At 38.6% G+C, this 14,118-nt stretch overlaps 1 protein-coding gene across 1 annotated transcript in view; it reads left to right on the top strand.

Annotated features, from left to right (window-relative positions):
- Positions 1-14,118, top strand: part of Cacna1e (calcium voltage-gated channel subunit alpha1 E) — a 446,101-nt gene that overhangs the window by 222,549 nt on the left and 209,434 nt on the right. The window contains exon 6 of the mRNA XM_090340308.1: positions 13,106-13,209. Within this exon, the coding sequence (XP_090196434.1) occupies positions 13,106-13,209 (104 nt within the window). The remainder of the gene's footprint in view (positions 1-13,105; positions 13,210-14,118) is intronic.

Genomic DNA, 14,118 nt, shown 5'->3' with positions numbered 1-14,118 from the left:
AGAATGGCTTGAAATTTCATCATGCTTGTGAGAACAGTATGCAGTTGAAAATTAATGAATTGTTTATCTCTGGGTTTTTCCATTTAATATTTTTAGAGTGTAAGTAACTAAAACCTTGGAAAATATAACTGAAAGAGGGGGCGGGTGAGCATTTCTGTATAGATAATAATCTATTAAGATTATAATCATCATAAAGATAATTGCTGTTACCATTTTTGGTATATTTCCTTTTAGTTTTTTTCGTCATTTCACATTATGGAATTGATACTGTAGATGAAATGTTTTCTCCTTGAAATTATACTTCTTTCATGGTATCAAAAGTTCTGTAGCATTTTAGAGGATACATAATATTCAATTGAGTGCACTATACTTTACTCAATCATTTCTCTATTGTTCATACACTAAGGAGACTCTGTGGGGTATGGCATAGCAACTCCTCAAGAAATTAAACATAAAATTAACATAAGATTCAACAATTCCACTTTTATGTATATGCTCCAAAGAATTAAAAGCAAAGCCTTGAACAGATTTGCACATCCATATTCCCAGCAGTCTTTGTCACAATGTCCAAAAAAAGTGGAAGCAACTCAATAGATTTGCCATTGACAGAGGGATGAATTAATAAATATAATATATAATACAATGAAATATATTATTCAACCTTATAAAAGAAAGGAAATCCTAACGTATGCAGAAACATGTATAAATCTTGAAGACATTGTGCTGAGTGCAGTAAAGCAGACAGACAGGAAAAACTATGTTGTTCCAATAGATAAGTTCAGAGACAGGAAGTGAAGGAGAGAGTTTTGCTGTGGTGGAAGAGGAGATTTAGTGTTTAGTGGATGTAGAGTTTCAGCCAGGGATGATGCAGTATTTCTGTGAATGTACACAGTGCCATATGCTACCCCCTAAATGGTAAAAATGGTACATTTTATATTCTGTGTATTTTATCACAATTACAAACAAACCAATGATCAATCCTTTTTTTGAAGTCAGGCTTACTGGGTGTAAGTACATGTAAATAAAATTAGTCATTTTTAGAAATAAAACTGTGCATTTTGAAAAATGTGTATGGTTGACTAGCTAGGAGCCTTATCAGGATATGGAGCATTTCTGTCACCCTCAGAATTCCCTCAGTCCCTATCCTCTAACAGTTACAGATCTGTTTGTCATCAGAGAACTTGCCTTTTCTAGAATTCCAGGTAAATAGAATCTGTACAGTACCTTCTGGTTCTGACTCTTGCATTTAGGGGAGAGCTTTTGAAATTTGTACATGATTGTTTATTGCTGTCAGTTTGTTTATTTGCCAGTTGAGAGACTATTTGGGCTCCTTTCACTCTGGATAATTATGGATAGAGTTGGGATAAATAATTGTTCTTTGATGGATGGAATGCTAAATGTGTAGAACTTTATAAGGAGTAGCCAAAGTCTCTCCCAAAATTCCCAGCAGAAATATATGATTTGCAGTTTCTAATGCTTTCTCATTCGCATTTGTTATTGTCAGGCCTTTTGTTTTTCTTTTATCCTTCTAAGAGGTATGTAGGAATAATATTATGGTTTTAATTTTTCTTTCCCTAATAATTGAAATGTTACATCTTTTGTTGTTTTTCTTTTCTTTCTTTCTTACTCTCCTCATCGCTCATTATTGAAGCAGCTGTTCACTTCTGTTGGACATTTTTAAATAGGGTTAATTATTTCGTTTTTTGGCAGTTCTGGGATTTAAACTTAGGGATCTGTACTTGCTAAGCAAGGTCTTTACCACTTGAGCCAAATCCCTAACCCTTGTTTTCTTGCTCCAGTTTATTTAAGATAGGGTTTCTGTCTTTACCAGGTGGGCTTAGACTGTGATCTTCCTAACCTTTACTCTTACCTTTTCAGTGGGATGGATAAGCATATGCCACTGTACTCAGCTTTGTCTTTTGAGATAATCTCATTAACTTTTTACATGGGGTGTCCTGGACCTTTGATCCTCTCTATCTCAGGCTCCCGATTAGGTAGGATTAGGCACTAGGGCCTTTTCTAATTAAAATTATTTTATTATTTAGTTGTAGGTGATTTTCAGGAAGGCTTTAGAGAATAGAAAAATTCTATATACCACATTTTCTTGATCTGCTTGTTTATGGAGGGGCAGCTCAGCCAATTCCATACCTTGGCTTTGGTGAGTAGTGCTTCAGTGGACATGTTTTTGTGGGTGGCTTTACTATATTCTAGTTTGTAATCTCTGGAGTAGAATTGTTGGATCATAAGGTAGCTTTATGCTTAATTTCTTGAAAAACTTCCATACTGCTTCCCAGAATAGTGGAACAAGTTTACATTTTTACCAATAGTGTATTCAGGTTCCCTTTGGCCACGTCCGTACCAGTATTATAACCTCACTGCTCTTGCTTGTTTTTTTTTTTTTTGTGATAATGGCCATTCTGACTCAGGTGAACTAAAATCTCAGTGTTGTTCTGATTTGCATTTCCTTTACAGCCAGAGGTGTTGAATGATATGGGTAAGTCAGATAAGTCAGGCCCAGAGAGACAAAGAATGCATGTTTTGCCTTATAAGTGTAAGCTAGAATTAGTTTATAAACTTCTAAGTCATTATATTCAGTGGTATACAAGGATATATAAATATATTAACTGAAATATGGTACATTGAAAGGAGAATTCAAATAGTGCAATTCCTTAGAAAGGCTAATGCAACAAAATAAACACCAGGAAGTGAATACTTGAAAAGCATGGGATGGGGTCAGGGGGAAAGTGATAGAGGAGAAGAAAGGGAGAATCCAGTCAAGGATTCAATGTATAGCCTACAAAGTTACGAATGAGCAAAGGGGATAAGTAAGGGAAGGATGGGTGAGAATGTTAAAAGGGGTGACATTGATCAAGATGTATTGTATTCATAAAGTATGGTCTTAAATGGCAACTTCTTTGTACAACTACTTAAAGATAATTTAAAATAGAAAATGGAATAAGAAAATAGAAAAATTAGAATGTTTCACTCTTATAGATAACACTTTAATATCCTATTTTAGATACAAGTGTTTTATAACAGTGTTTAACATTATATGTGAGTATTATATGTATAACACTGCTTATAAAACCTTGTCCTCATTTTAAAGTGTATACTTTAAACAGTTTCCTAAAACTACTGAGCTGAAGAGAAGGAATAGCTTCAACGTTCTGTATGCTTTTCCAACAACATATGAAATGACTGTTGGAATTTATCGTCCTCCCAGTGGTGGCAGTTGGATGAATAAAACAGGCTATAGATCCTTTTAATGTAATCATACAATCTACATACTTCTTTTTTGTTACTGTTGTTGGCCATGGGCTTTCTCCCTGAGCTCTTTCTTTGCTCAAGGCTAATGCTCAACCACTTTGTGCCATAGCGCCACTTCCGGTTTTCTGGTTGTTAACTGGAGATAAGATCCTTAAGGTCTTTTTGTGCCCCAGCTGGCTTTGAACCAGGGATCTCAGATCTCAGCCTCCCGAGTAGCTAGGATTGTGGATGTGAGCCATTACTTATTGGCTCATTACTTATTGTGGGTGTGGCTCTACATTACTTATTGTCTGCACCTTATTTTTGTTTTAAAACAAGAAAAAAAACCTGTCTTTATTGATGTTAATTTTTTACATGCATGGAGACTCCTCAGAAAATAAATCAAAACCCTCAGAAGAAATTAGGCCCAGGAGATTTTTTAAAAATTTATTTTCTTGGGCTGGGAGTTTGGCCTAGTGATAGAGTGCTTGCCTAGCATGCACAAAGACCCCGGTTTGATTCCTTGGTACCACAAATATAGAAAAAATGCCAGAAGTGGTACTGTGGCACAAGTGGTAGAGCTCTAGCCTTGAGAAAACCCAAGGACAAAGCTCAGACCCTGAGCCCAAGCCCAGGATTGGCCAAAAAAAAATATTTAAGTAGTTATACAAATGAGTTGCCATTCAGCAAAGCAGTTTATGAATACCTCCCCCACCGTTTTGTTTTTTGGTTGTTGTTTTTTTTTGATGTACATTTATCACAGAAGTTTCTCATGGCTGTGATTAAACAGGATGTTACAGAAACCAGGAAGCATAGTGTCATGGTTGGCCATTTACAGTATTTTCATTTTTTCATAAAATATTAACTGGATCTCAGCCTGATTTCTTTCATGCTCAGAGGCCAGGAGGTAATTTGCATAGCTGGCAAGGTAAAAATAACTTCAGAGCTGAAGAGAAAGATCATTGCCATTAAGTTAAACTTGGACACTGGGTGCCAGCATTTCAGTGAGGGGGCAGTAATCTCTTTGCCTAGACTCCATGATTAATAAATGTATTGGATTGTTCCATATTAATAGAAAGAGATAGTCTTTAAAAGTCTTCTCTGAGAAAATGACCATGCCACTTAATTTCCTTGTTATGAGTATAACCTCTGCATCTGTTTAAGGAACTGGCATTTTATTTATTCACAATCATAGGGCCATTTAGACCCTTTTTCCTATGCTTACATATCACTATCAAATGCATTTGCATACCAAATAGTCCCTGTATATGAGTACCATTTGTTTTAATTATTAAAATTGCTTGTATTTTTTTATTCTAAATAGGCAGTATAAGTAGTGATATGACTCAGAAGCAATGGAATGAATTTTGGTTTAATGGCTCTAAAAGGTAAAAAGCAATTTGTTTTCTTTGACAAATGGCTTGGGTTCATCTGACAGTTGATATTTTCTAACAACTATAGGTTGCCTCTTCATCAAACCTGTAATTATAGGTTTGTCTTCTATGCAAGTATGGGAAATCATCTAGGTTTTTTTTTTAATACTTGTCATGCTAAAAGAACGATGGCACACGCCTGTCACACAAATCTCTCCTGTAGGCATGGAAAGTAGAGTGAACAATGGACAAACGATACTTTTCCTAAAATTTATGAGTTTATTTTGAGTGGCATTGACTTAAGAAAACTATGTGCACGTAATCATATAAGATGATACGTATGAAAATGAACTTCAAGAAATGGAAGCATGAGGCTTTTTATTTTATTGTTTTACCCTTCTGTTTTTCCTTTCTTTCCTTTTTTCCTGTTATTCATTCCCTTCTGTTGTGGTAGTTTATTTCTATGCCCTTTGTCTTGTATATAAGTTCATCTGATTTGGGGAGGAAAAGGGAAGCACAGAATGGCGGGAGAAAGGGTGAACCAATTCAGCAATACACAATGTTGTAAATGAACTACATATAATTTGGGTGGGAGGGGAGTGGGAAGGTGGGAGGGGGAAAAGTAGGAAAGAAATTAGGGAGGAGGTGACACGATTCAAAAAGAAATGTACTTATTACCTGGCTTATGTAACTTTAACCCTTTTGTACATCATCTTTACAATAATTTTTTTAAAAAAGGGGGGGAGGGAAATGGGGACCAAGACATGTGAAAGGGTATCAATGTATGGGAATTAATGCACCATCTATCTGGCAAATATCATGTAACTCTTCTATTAATTACAATAAAAAATATATGAAAAAAATACAATATGTATAGCTTTGTTATTGTATAAGTAAAAACCAGTTAATAAAGACAAATCAATTCTGTCCAAAAAAAAAAGGTTTTAAAAAGTTAAGAAGGTTCTTCATGTTAGATACTTCCCAGACAACCCACAAAGAGTAGCCATCCTACAATGCTGTGAAGATAGAATTTTATTATTTAGGGCTTTTTTGTTGTTGTTGTTGTTGTTGCTGTTTCCAAACTGCCTTCCTACTTTGAAGGAGTCCTTTGGTCACCTTTCTGTGTACTTAAACCACATTCAAGGGTGTTTGGTGCTTTGGCAAAAGAACTCTGGTGCTCTCAAGAATCATGGATAAACACAATTATTAGTCTCTTCAACATGAAAGAGAGAACATTATTTCAAATATCTTCGGAAATAATTTAGTTTTTATGGTGACGTTAAAAAAAGTTTATATGTTCTCTAACATACTGACTTCATGCCAAACACATGGTTCTGAGTTTTTCTTCTTTACCTTATATGTCTCCTGTAGTTGTGACTAAACTAGTCCTACCAATTTCATATTGGCTTCATTTCCAGTTGGTATTATTGGGATAAAATAACAGGTAGCTACCGGACTAGTTTGAACAAGATGCTGCTTTTCAGAAAAGAGGCAGCTCTTAGAACCATCATGTTTCAGAAAGATCAGGAAATAGGCAGGCCCAGGAATTTGCAGGCTGCATGTCCTGGTCCTGTGGAATTCCTTCCTCCCTGGTTTCATTCCTTCTTACCTCTGCTCTTTTCTTCTTGCCTAACTTGCTCCGAGCAACTCTCTCCTGTGAGAGAGAAGATGAAAGAGAACATGGCTGACAGTCACTCCTGAGTCTTCTGTTTTATGGCTCCAGCTGCTTCAGAGCAGCTTAACCTAACCTGATTGCCCCAAATCTAAACACACCAGGGAAGGGAATTCCTGTTCCTGAACCTACCATGTTCGGCAATGCCACTTGGGAACACTGCAGTTGAGGGGAAGATACATAGGGAAGAGGATGGGTAGAAAAGGAGGGGTGCCAGCAGAAGATAGTCATGCTGGGGGTGGGGTGGATGGGGCTACATAACCTGTCTCTAGAGTGTGGCACTGGAGTTGATTAGTGGATTCTATCAAGGTTCGTGCTGGAGGCTTGACCCAACGTGGATTATTACCTGGATCCTCTCCCACAGCCCAGCGCTACTGGGTATCTGGCTAGCTCTATCACAATGGCAAGTGTGTGGGTGGATGCTCAACTGAAGTCCCTCACCACTGCTAGAAAAACAACGAACATATATTTATGCTAGCAAGCCCTTATAATCCAGGATTCCCCTCAGCAGCAATTCACCTTCTTTGCCAACTCTCTGTAGCACAGCTCTGGTTCCAGTCACACAGTGTTGTAATCATTGGGCACCATGAGGCTCTGTAAAGAGGCAGCTCTGTGGTTGTCCTAGGGGGAACAGAGTCAAATATACGTGCCTTTGGAATGTATTCATAGATATTAGCTAATATCTTTTGCAGCTACCTAAAACACTCCCAATTTGGAATCTCAATTTTTGGGTCTATGCTTCAGTTTGACTCTGTTTATGATCTCAGTGATCCTTTCTGAGACATAATCATTCTCGTTTTCATTTTCTTTTCCTTCTCCTCCTCCTCCTCCTCTTCCTCCTCTCCTTCCTCCTCCTTTGCTACCACCTCCTCCTCTTTTATTTCCTTTTCATTCTCCTCCTTTGTGATACTGAGGATTCACTTAGAGCCGCATACTCACAAGGCAAGAGCTCTACTGCTTGAGCTGTGCCATGCCCCTAGTTCTTTTGCTTTTAGTTTATGTTTCAGATAGGGTCTCACACTTTTGCTGAGGGTGACCCCAGCGTGATCCATCATTACCACCTGAGTATCTGGGGTTGCACAAGTATGCCATGATGCCCAGACAATTCTTTTTCAAACTTATGAAATGGAGATAGTAGTACCCAGATGGGTATGGGTTGTGTGAACTGTGAACCAATGATTTCACTTTCTTTTTGTTTTTGTCAGCATATGGCTTGCGTGATATTATAGCATGTCTTCCCATCTCTTAGCATTTCTCTCTGCTGGCTCTGAATGAATAATCATGGACTTTCTCAGAAAAGAGAAAAGGAGTCTAGAACCATTGGATCAAGCCTGACCTCTGTGGTTGTTTTTTAAGCATTTAATCGAGCCTTTGTGTGTTTGTTATTTGGCACTATTTGTGGAAACTCCTCTTTAGATTAAGGCTCTTTTTGAACACACATTGACATATAGTTTGATGTGCCCCTGGGAAGCGATTTTTAGAAGATACAGAGGTATTTCATCAATGTTGGTGGTCCATCAGAGTTAAAACTTGTGGCATAGGCAATTCTGGCAACCTCTTATTTTCAACTAAAAGGGGCTATATGCGTTGTCTCCCTATATAGGTCTGCATAACTGTAAACACCTACCATTAACTTTGATCACCTGTTAAGCTTACTCCTACATGAAGGAAGTCAGATTAGAGTCCTTACAGCGATACTTCTCAATGTCCCTCATTCCACCAGGGACATTTGACAGTATCTGGAGACATTTTGTCTCAGCTGATAGAAGTGTTGGTATGTAGTTGTTACAGGCCAGGGATGCTGTTAAAATCCATCATGCAAAGGTCACCCACTCACAGCCAAGAATTATCTGTCCCCAAATGTCAGTACAACCTCTTGTCACAATATGGTTTGATTGTTGAGCTTTCATCTGTTGGAGAAGGAAAGTAATCAGTTTGGGGCCACGGTTTTTCTTGTGATAAAAAGGCATATATAGGCCCTACCCGCTAAGATTCATCTGACATTAAATGGAAACTCCATTTTAAATTTCAGAAGTAGTTGCCTTACTTTTGTTGAAGCAGAGCCACTTGTTCCCTCCTACAGATGTCACAAATGTTTCTTACTTGAAAGGACAAGTTGACCCTTCCTATCTTCCCAAAAATATTAGATTTCTTGTCTATTATTTTTTGTCAGTGAAAAGAAGTGAAAAGAAAAATCTATGTCCCAATTTTGTATCCATACACATTTGAGTAATGCATACAACTAAGCAGAAAACAGAACCAACAGCAAACACCAAATCAGAAACCTATAATTACCTGTAGTAGTTTTTCGGGTTGTGTAATGCAAAGTGGACTGCCCCTACTTCAAATACCCAGAAGAGAGAAAAGGTTTCTTTTTAGAATGTTATGTCCTAAGTTCTTGGAAAAGGGCAGTAAAGCCTCATATTTTTCCCCTACCTTGTCTCTTTATGAACAATTCAATACATAAGGACCTTTAAAAAAACAAAATGAAATAAAGTCTTAGGAATTGATTTCCAAATCAAATCACACTTTCAGTAACTTATTTAAAAGAAATAGCAAAATATCCAGTGTAATTTGGTTGATTTCTAATAGTAATAATTTACAATTTACTTGTGTGGTTAAAGTGCTCTCTGTTTGGATCTCCAATTATATGGTGCAATGGGTTCAGTGTAGGTTCATGGATGTGTCATCCATGGTTGAGTAGTATCTATCTGCACCCAGGGGAGGATATTTGCTATCTTTGAGTTGAGGGTATGTCTTGGGTACCAAGGCCATGCTTATTACTAAGGAAGTGGTGCTAGTAGCTCCTATCACTAGCAGCTGGCTTTGAAGTAAGTTAAGAGGACTCATGCTGATGGTTACCGAAGATCAGATTTCCATTCTACAATCCTGAGAACCATATGTGGCTAGTGTTGAGTGTTGAACAGCTCTGGATTCCGGATATTGCAAGGAAAGGAAGACAAGCTGGAGGATGGGGATAAGGTTTTGCTGCACTTTTCAAAGAACTCTGGATATAGCATTCTAAGAAGACACCTGATCCCTCTTCTGGTACATGAAGGGGAATGGGTAGTCTTAAAGAGGGACTACTCTCTCTCTGATTTCTGGAGCTGAGGAGGCAAGGATCCTGGGTTTAATGCTAAAAGACCTCTGATTTGCTTCTCTTGTCAGAAGAGAAGTAGCGAATTTGTTCAGGGTCAGGGTAACCTCTAAGAGGACGGCTGTTTACCTGGTGGATTTTGATCAGCATTTCTTTTAGCTTTCTATTAACCACAAAATGTCAATTTGAAGGTTGAAGTAAAAGGATGTGTACTTCAGTACTCTTTGTGGTACTAGAAGATAATGTATTATTTCTTGTGTGTGTGTTTGTGTGTTTTCTGGGTGCACACATGCACACCAGTTCTGAGGCCACATGGTCTCATTTAGCTTTTTTTTTTATAGCATAGGCACTCTTCAGGATTGAGTCTGCCAGTCAGTTCACTATCTACTTCCCCAATAAATTCACCTTTTCGAATAAGACTGTCTCCACCTGGTTGACTCTGGTGGGATGTGGAATCCCCACCTGGAGGGATGTGGGACCCCTTTCCCCTGACCCCGTAATAAGATAACACTTTTAATCCCTCACAATTTCTCTAGTACTTGGAGATATCCAGCACTGGGAAATGAGTCATCAGAAAATTGAGCTTTCTATTATAGTCAAAGGGTAGCAAGAATGATTTATTTCATTTAATTATTTTTGGTGGATCCTCTAAAAATTTTCAAGAATAAAAGAAGATATTTGAAGTATCTTCCATGTTTGACATATCTTCAATCCTCAAAGGAGAACTGTCTAAAAACTTCAGATTATATAGCTCTAGGAAGCAAACACCAATCAATAGGTACTAATAATGCAGATCTAGGACAATGTAATCATGGAAATGAGTGTGTTGGAGTGGTGCTAGCCAGAAACCCACAGGCTACTTCCATGATAGTACACTTCCAATGCTACCAAGAGTCAGACAGGTTGCAGAACAATGGTAAAGAAACAGAGAATATCCATACTGGGCTGAAGCTTATTTAAATAAGCAGTGCAGATTTCTTTCAGCCTTGTCTATAAGTTTATGCTCATATTATCTCTAAAGAAGAAACACAAAGAAACCCTGTTTCCTATGAAGAACTTCAGGAAGCATACAAGTTTCCCAAGTCTTCTCCATCATCCCTCACCCAAATTCCTACATCATCCTCTGAAAAGTAGGGACATATAGGGAGCAGAATTTCTGATACTGTGTCTGACTATATCTTCCAATGCCAAAGAAAGACATCAGGAGAAGGGAGGGGGATAATTTCTAATAAGTAAGAGAAAACTAAAGAGAAAAAGAAACAAGGAGAAACATAGAAACTGCACTGAAAAGGGTGGGAAGAAAAATTTTTGTGTGTCAAGAGAAGAGAGGTGAATTGATCTCAGTGATTGGTGGGGTGATAGAGAAAAGTAGGAAATAGGATCCTTGTTGAGCTTCTTCTGACACATGCAAAGTGTGCAGCACTCAGCCCAGGTATGAGATTCCCCTTTCTTGGTGTTTCACAAAGATGGTGGGCAAAGTCAAGCCATACTCAGAAACTTCTGCTGTTTGTTTCCTAGGATACCAGATACTCATGAGATGCTCTTTCATATTATACGAAGAAACAGGGAAAGGAAAATTTCCTCCTCAATCCTGAGCTTAACCAAGTATTTTCTCAGCATATGGAAGTTTGAAGAAGAAAGGCAAAAATTCAAAGGCCAAGAGTTCTCATGCATTAATAGGAAAATATGGGAGTTGGAAAGGAGAATTAGATGATAGGAAAGAGGGAGTAGCAAAATCATGGAGACAAGGCAAGAAAGAAAATATGAAATAAATGCAAGTGGAGGAGCAAATGTCAGAGAAACAGGAAAGCTCACAAAAAGGGAAAGGGGACACAAGTAATTATAACAAAAGACAGAAGCAAAAATATGATATACATACAATGCAGCCATGAGATACTTCCATGTTACCAACTGCATGCAGATTAGGCCCAAGCCTACCTGCTTCCCCAGTTCCCCAAAGCCAACTAAACCACTCCCAGGACCTTGCCTCTAGCTTTCCCTTCCCTTAAGATTTTCTTTCTTCCTCAATCCTGAAGAGTGTTTGAATTAACCTGTCACCTTGGTTGGAATCAGCCTGCGAATTTGGCCAGTCTCCACACAAAGCAGCCGCCCCCCCTCCACAAACCAAGTAGATGTGGGGGTGCAGGGATAATGTTGCCCCTCCCTAGAAGGGCAAAGATGGCTGGGCTGCTTTACCATTGTTGGCCTTCCACAATGGGGCGGGGAGCTCTTAGCACATTCAAGATGGCGCCAGTCTTTGCTCCCCTTAACAATCTCACAGGGCTAGGGATGTGGCACAAGGGGAAAACATTTGCCTAGCAAACACTAAGCTATGAGTTCAAATTCCAGAACCACCAAAACAAGTTATCTCACAGAATGAAGATTAGAACCAGCAAATTTAAAATAGTAAATTGATGTTATTAGTCTTTGTGTCCGAAATAATGCCAATTGTACTTATCATCATTTGTAGAATACTCTTTTTTTTTTTTTAAGGTAGTCTTTCCCTGTTGCCTAGGCTGGCTTAGAATGAATTGTCTTTCTGCCTCTGAGTGCTAAGATGTATCATCATGCACCTCCATGCCTATCTTAGAGTACTCTGAATATTCAATACCATGATGTTTTATTTCTACATCTAGCACATCTCATTTTGTAAATGAGAAAAGTGAAGCTCTCACATGGCACATAACCCAGTTCTCAAGTGAATCATGACCTTAACTTGCTTCTTCTGACTCTTAGTCCTTCACAAATATATGTCTACTTCTTCCAAAGTATGTTTCTTGTCATGAAAATAAATGTAATGAATTATCTCATTTATGTGTACAATTTAATAGGATTCTTAAGAATTTGTGTGTGTTGTGAATGTGTGTCGACTTGTGGTTTCAGCTGTGGGAGCTGAAAAAATGGTAGTAAAAGACTCTAATCCAGGCCAAAGTGTAGATTGAGGCAATTATAAAAATAATAACGTAGGGGTCCTGGAGTTTGGCCTAGTGGTAAGAGTGCTTGCCTAGCATGCAAGAAGACGTGTTCGATTCCTTGGTACTACATATATTGAAAAAGGCTGGAAATGGTGCTGTGGCTCCAGTGGTATGAGCACTAGCCTTGAGAAAGACCAAGGACAGTGCTCAGGCCCTGTGTTCAAGGCCAAGGACTGGCAAAAAAAAAATAATAATAACGTAGGATGACCACTGAAGTTGCCTTTCAGTTTGATCATCTGTGTACTCAACTTGCTAACAATTCCAGGTATCTGTGTGGAAAGGGGAGAGTCACTCTTTCAGCATTCATCCAGAGGAGTTAGTGCAAAGAGGTGAAATACAGGAAGGGTTAGGAAACATTTTGAAATAAAAAAATAATATGAGGGCCTGCTGGGTTGGAAAGAGGAGGAGGAGTTTGGCAAGAGGCTGATAGGAGAGAAACGGATCAAGAAGAGGGACAGTTATAGGATGTAGGCTGGGGACCTTGTGCTGTTCTTTTCACAATTTGGGACTGAGGTTCTGGTATGATGATAACTTTTCTTTCTTTGCAAAGTAAAACCCAGATGGCTAAATTTAATTCTATCCGACACCACTGGTGATTCACCCAGGCTCAGGTGCGCCCACATACAGCTGGCACCAGCTTTGTGTGCTTTCCAGGCTGAGTTTGCAGCGGCCCAGCCTCCCTGTGGAGCAGGAGGGGCAGCGGGCTGTAGTAATCTTGACTTTTCTGTGCTTCCATCTGCAGCATCCTGGCCACTGCAGGAACGCACTTCAACACCCACGTGGACCTGAGGACCCTCCGGGCTGTGCGTGTTCTGAGGCCCTTGAAGCTTGTGTCAGGAATACCCAGTGAGCACCTGTTTCTCTGCTTGTTTCTTTATTGATATGTTTATCAACTGGATCCAGAGACTAAAGCAAATTGGGATAAAGTGGAAAGGAAGCCTCATGGGAGGAAGCCCCAATCTATTAAGACTAGAGATGGAGCAGCTGGGAACAACATTCAAGTTTATAGTTAACTTTTTTTTTCCCCTCAGACTTAGATGATGATAAAAGATTTTTGCAGAAAATTAGGAAAGTAAAGAAAATGACAAAAAAGGAACATCACCCTGAATCCTATTACTCAGAGATAACTTGTTAATGCTATGGTGTATGTTTTTTCCATTCACTTTTCCTGAATATCATATGTGTATGCAGTTTTGTGTGCTGAAATAAGCATTTTACTTTCCTGAATTTAAAAATTCTTTGATGCTTCGTGCTTTATTTAGACGTTTTTATGTGGCTGAACACTTAAAAAATTAAGTAAGTGCGGAGCCCCAGTACCTGTCATCCTAGCTATTGAGGAGGCTGAGATCTGAAGATCAAGGCATAAAGTCAGCTCTGAAAAACTCAACCCTAATTAAAAACCTAATGTGGCTGAAGTGGTAGACACACATAGCCTTGAGCAAAAAAAACTAAGTGAGAGCATAAGGATTTGAATTTAAGCCCTAGTACTGGCATGAACTAACAAAGTAAAGCACATAAAATGAAATGAATAGAAGTTATCTCCAGTGTTGAAGAACTCTTCCAGCACTATGAAAAGAATGGCAACGGTTACTCTTTTATTTAACTCTTGACCCAAATCACTGATTGTTTTCTTAGGTCAGAGTCATGCAAGTACAAGCTCTGGTTCAAAGGCTTTGGCATTTTCTCAACAGTGTTGTTCCAACTTTGTTTCTCCCACAGCGAGTGTGAGAATGGCTTTGAGATCTTGTGACGGGG

The sequence above is a fragment of the Megascapheus bottae genome, chromosome 10 (genome assembly GCF_031878675.1).
Source record: "Megascapheus bottae isolate mThoBot1 chromosome 10, mThoBot2.hap1, whole genome shotgun sequence".
Classification (NCBI taxonomy): Eukaryota; Metazoa; Chordata; class Mammalia; order Rodentia; family Geomyidae; genus Megascapheus; species Megascapheus bottae.
The sequence above is the reverse complement of the archived record's forward strand: the minus strand, read 5'-3'. Positions and strand labels throughout refer to the sequence as shown.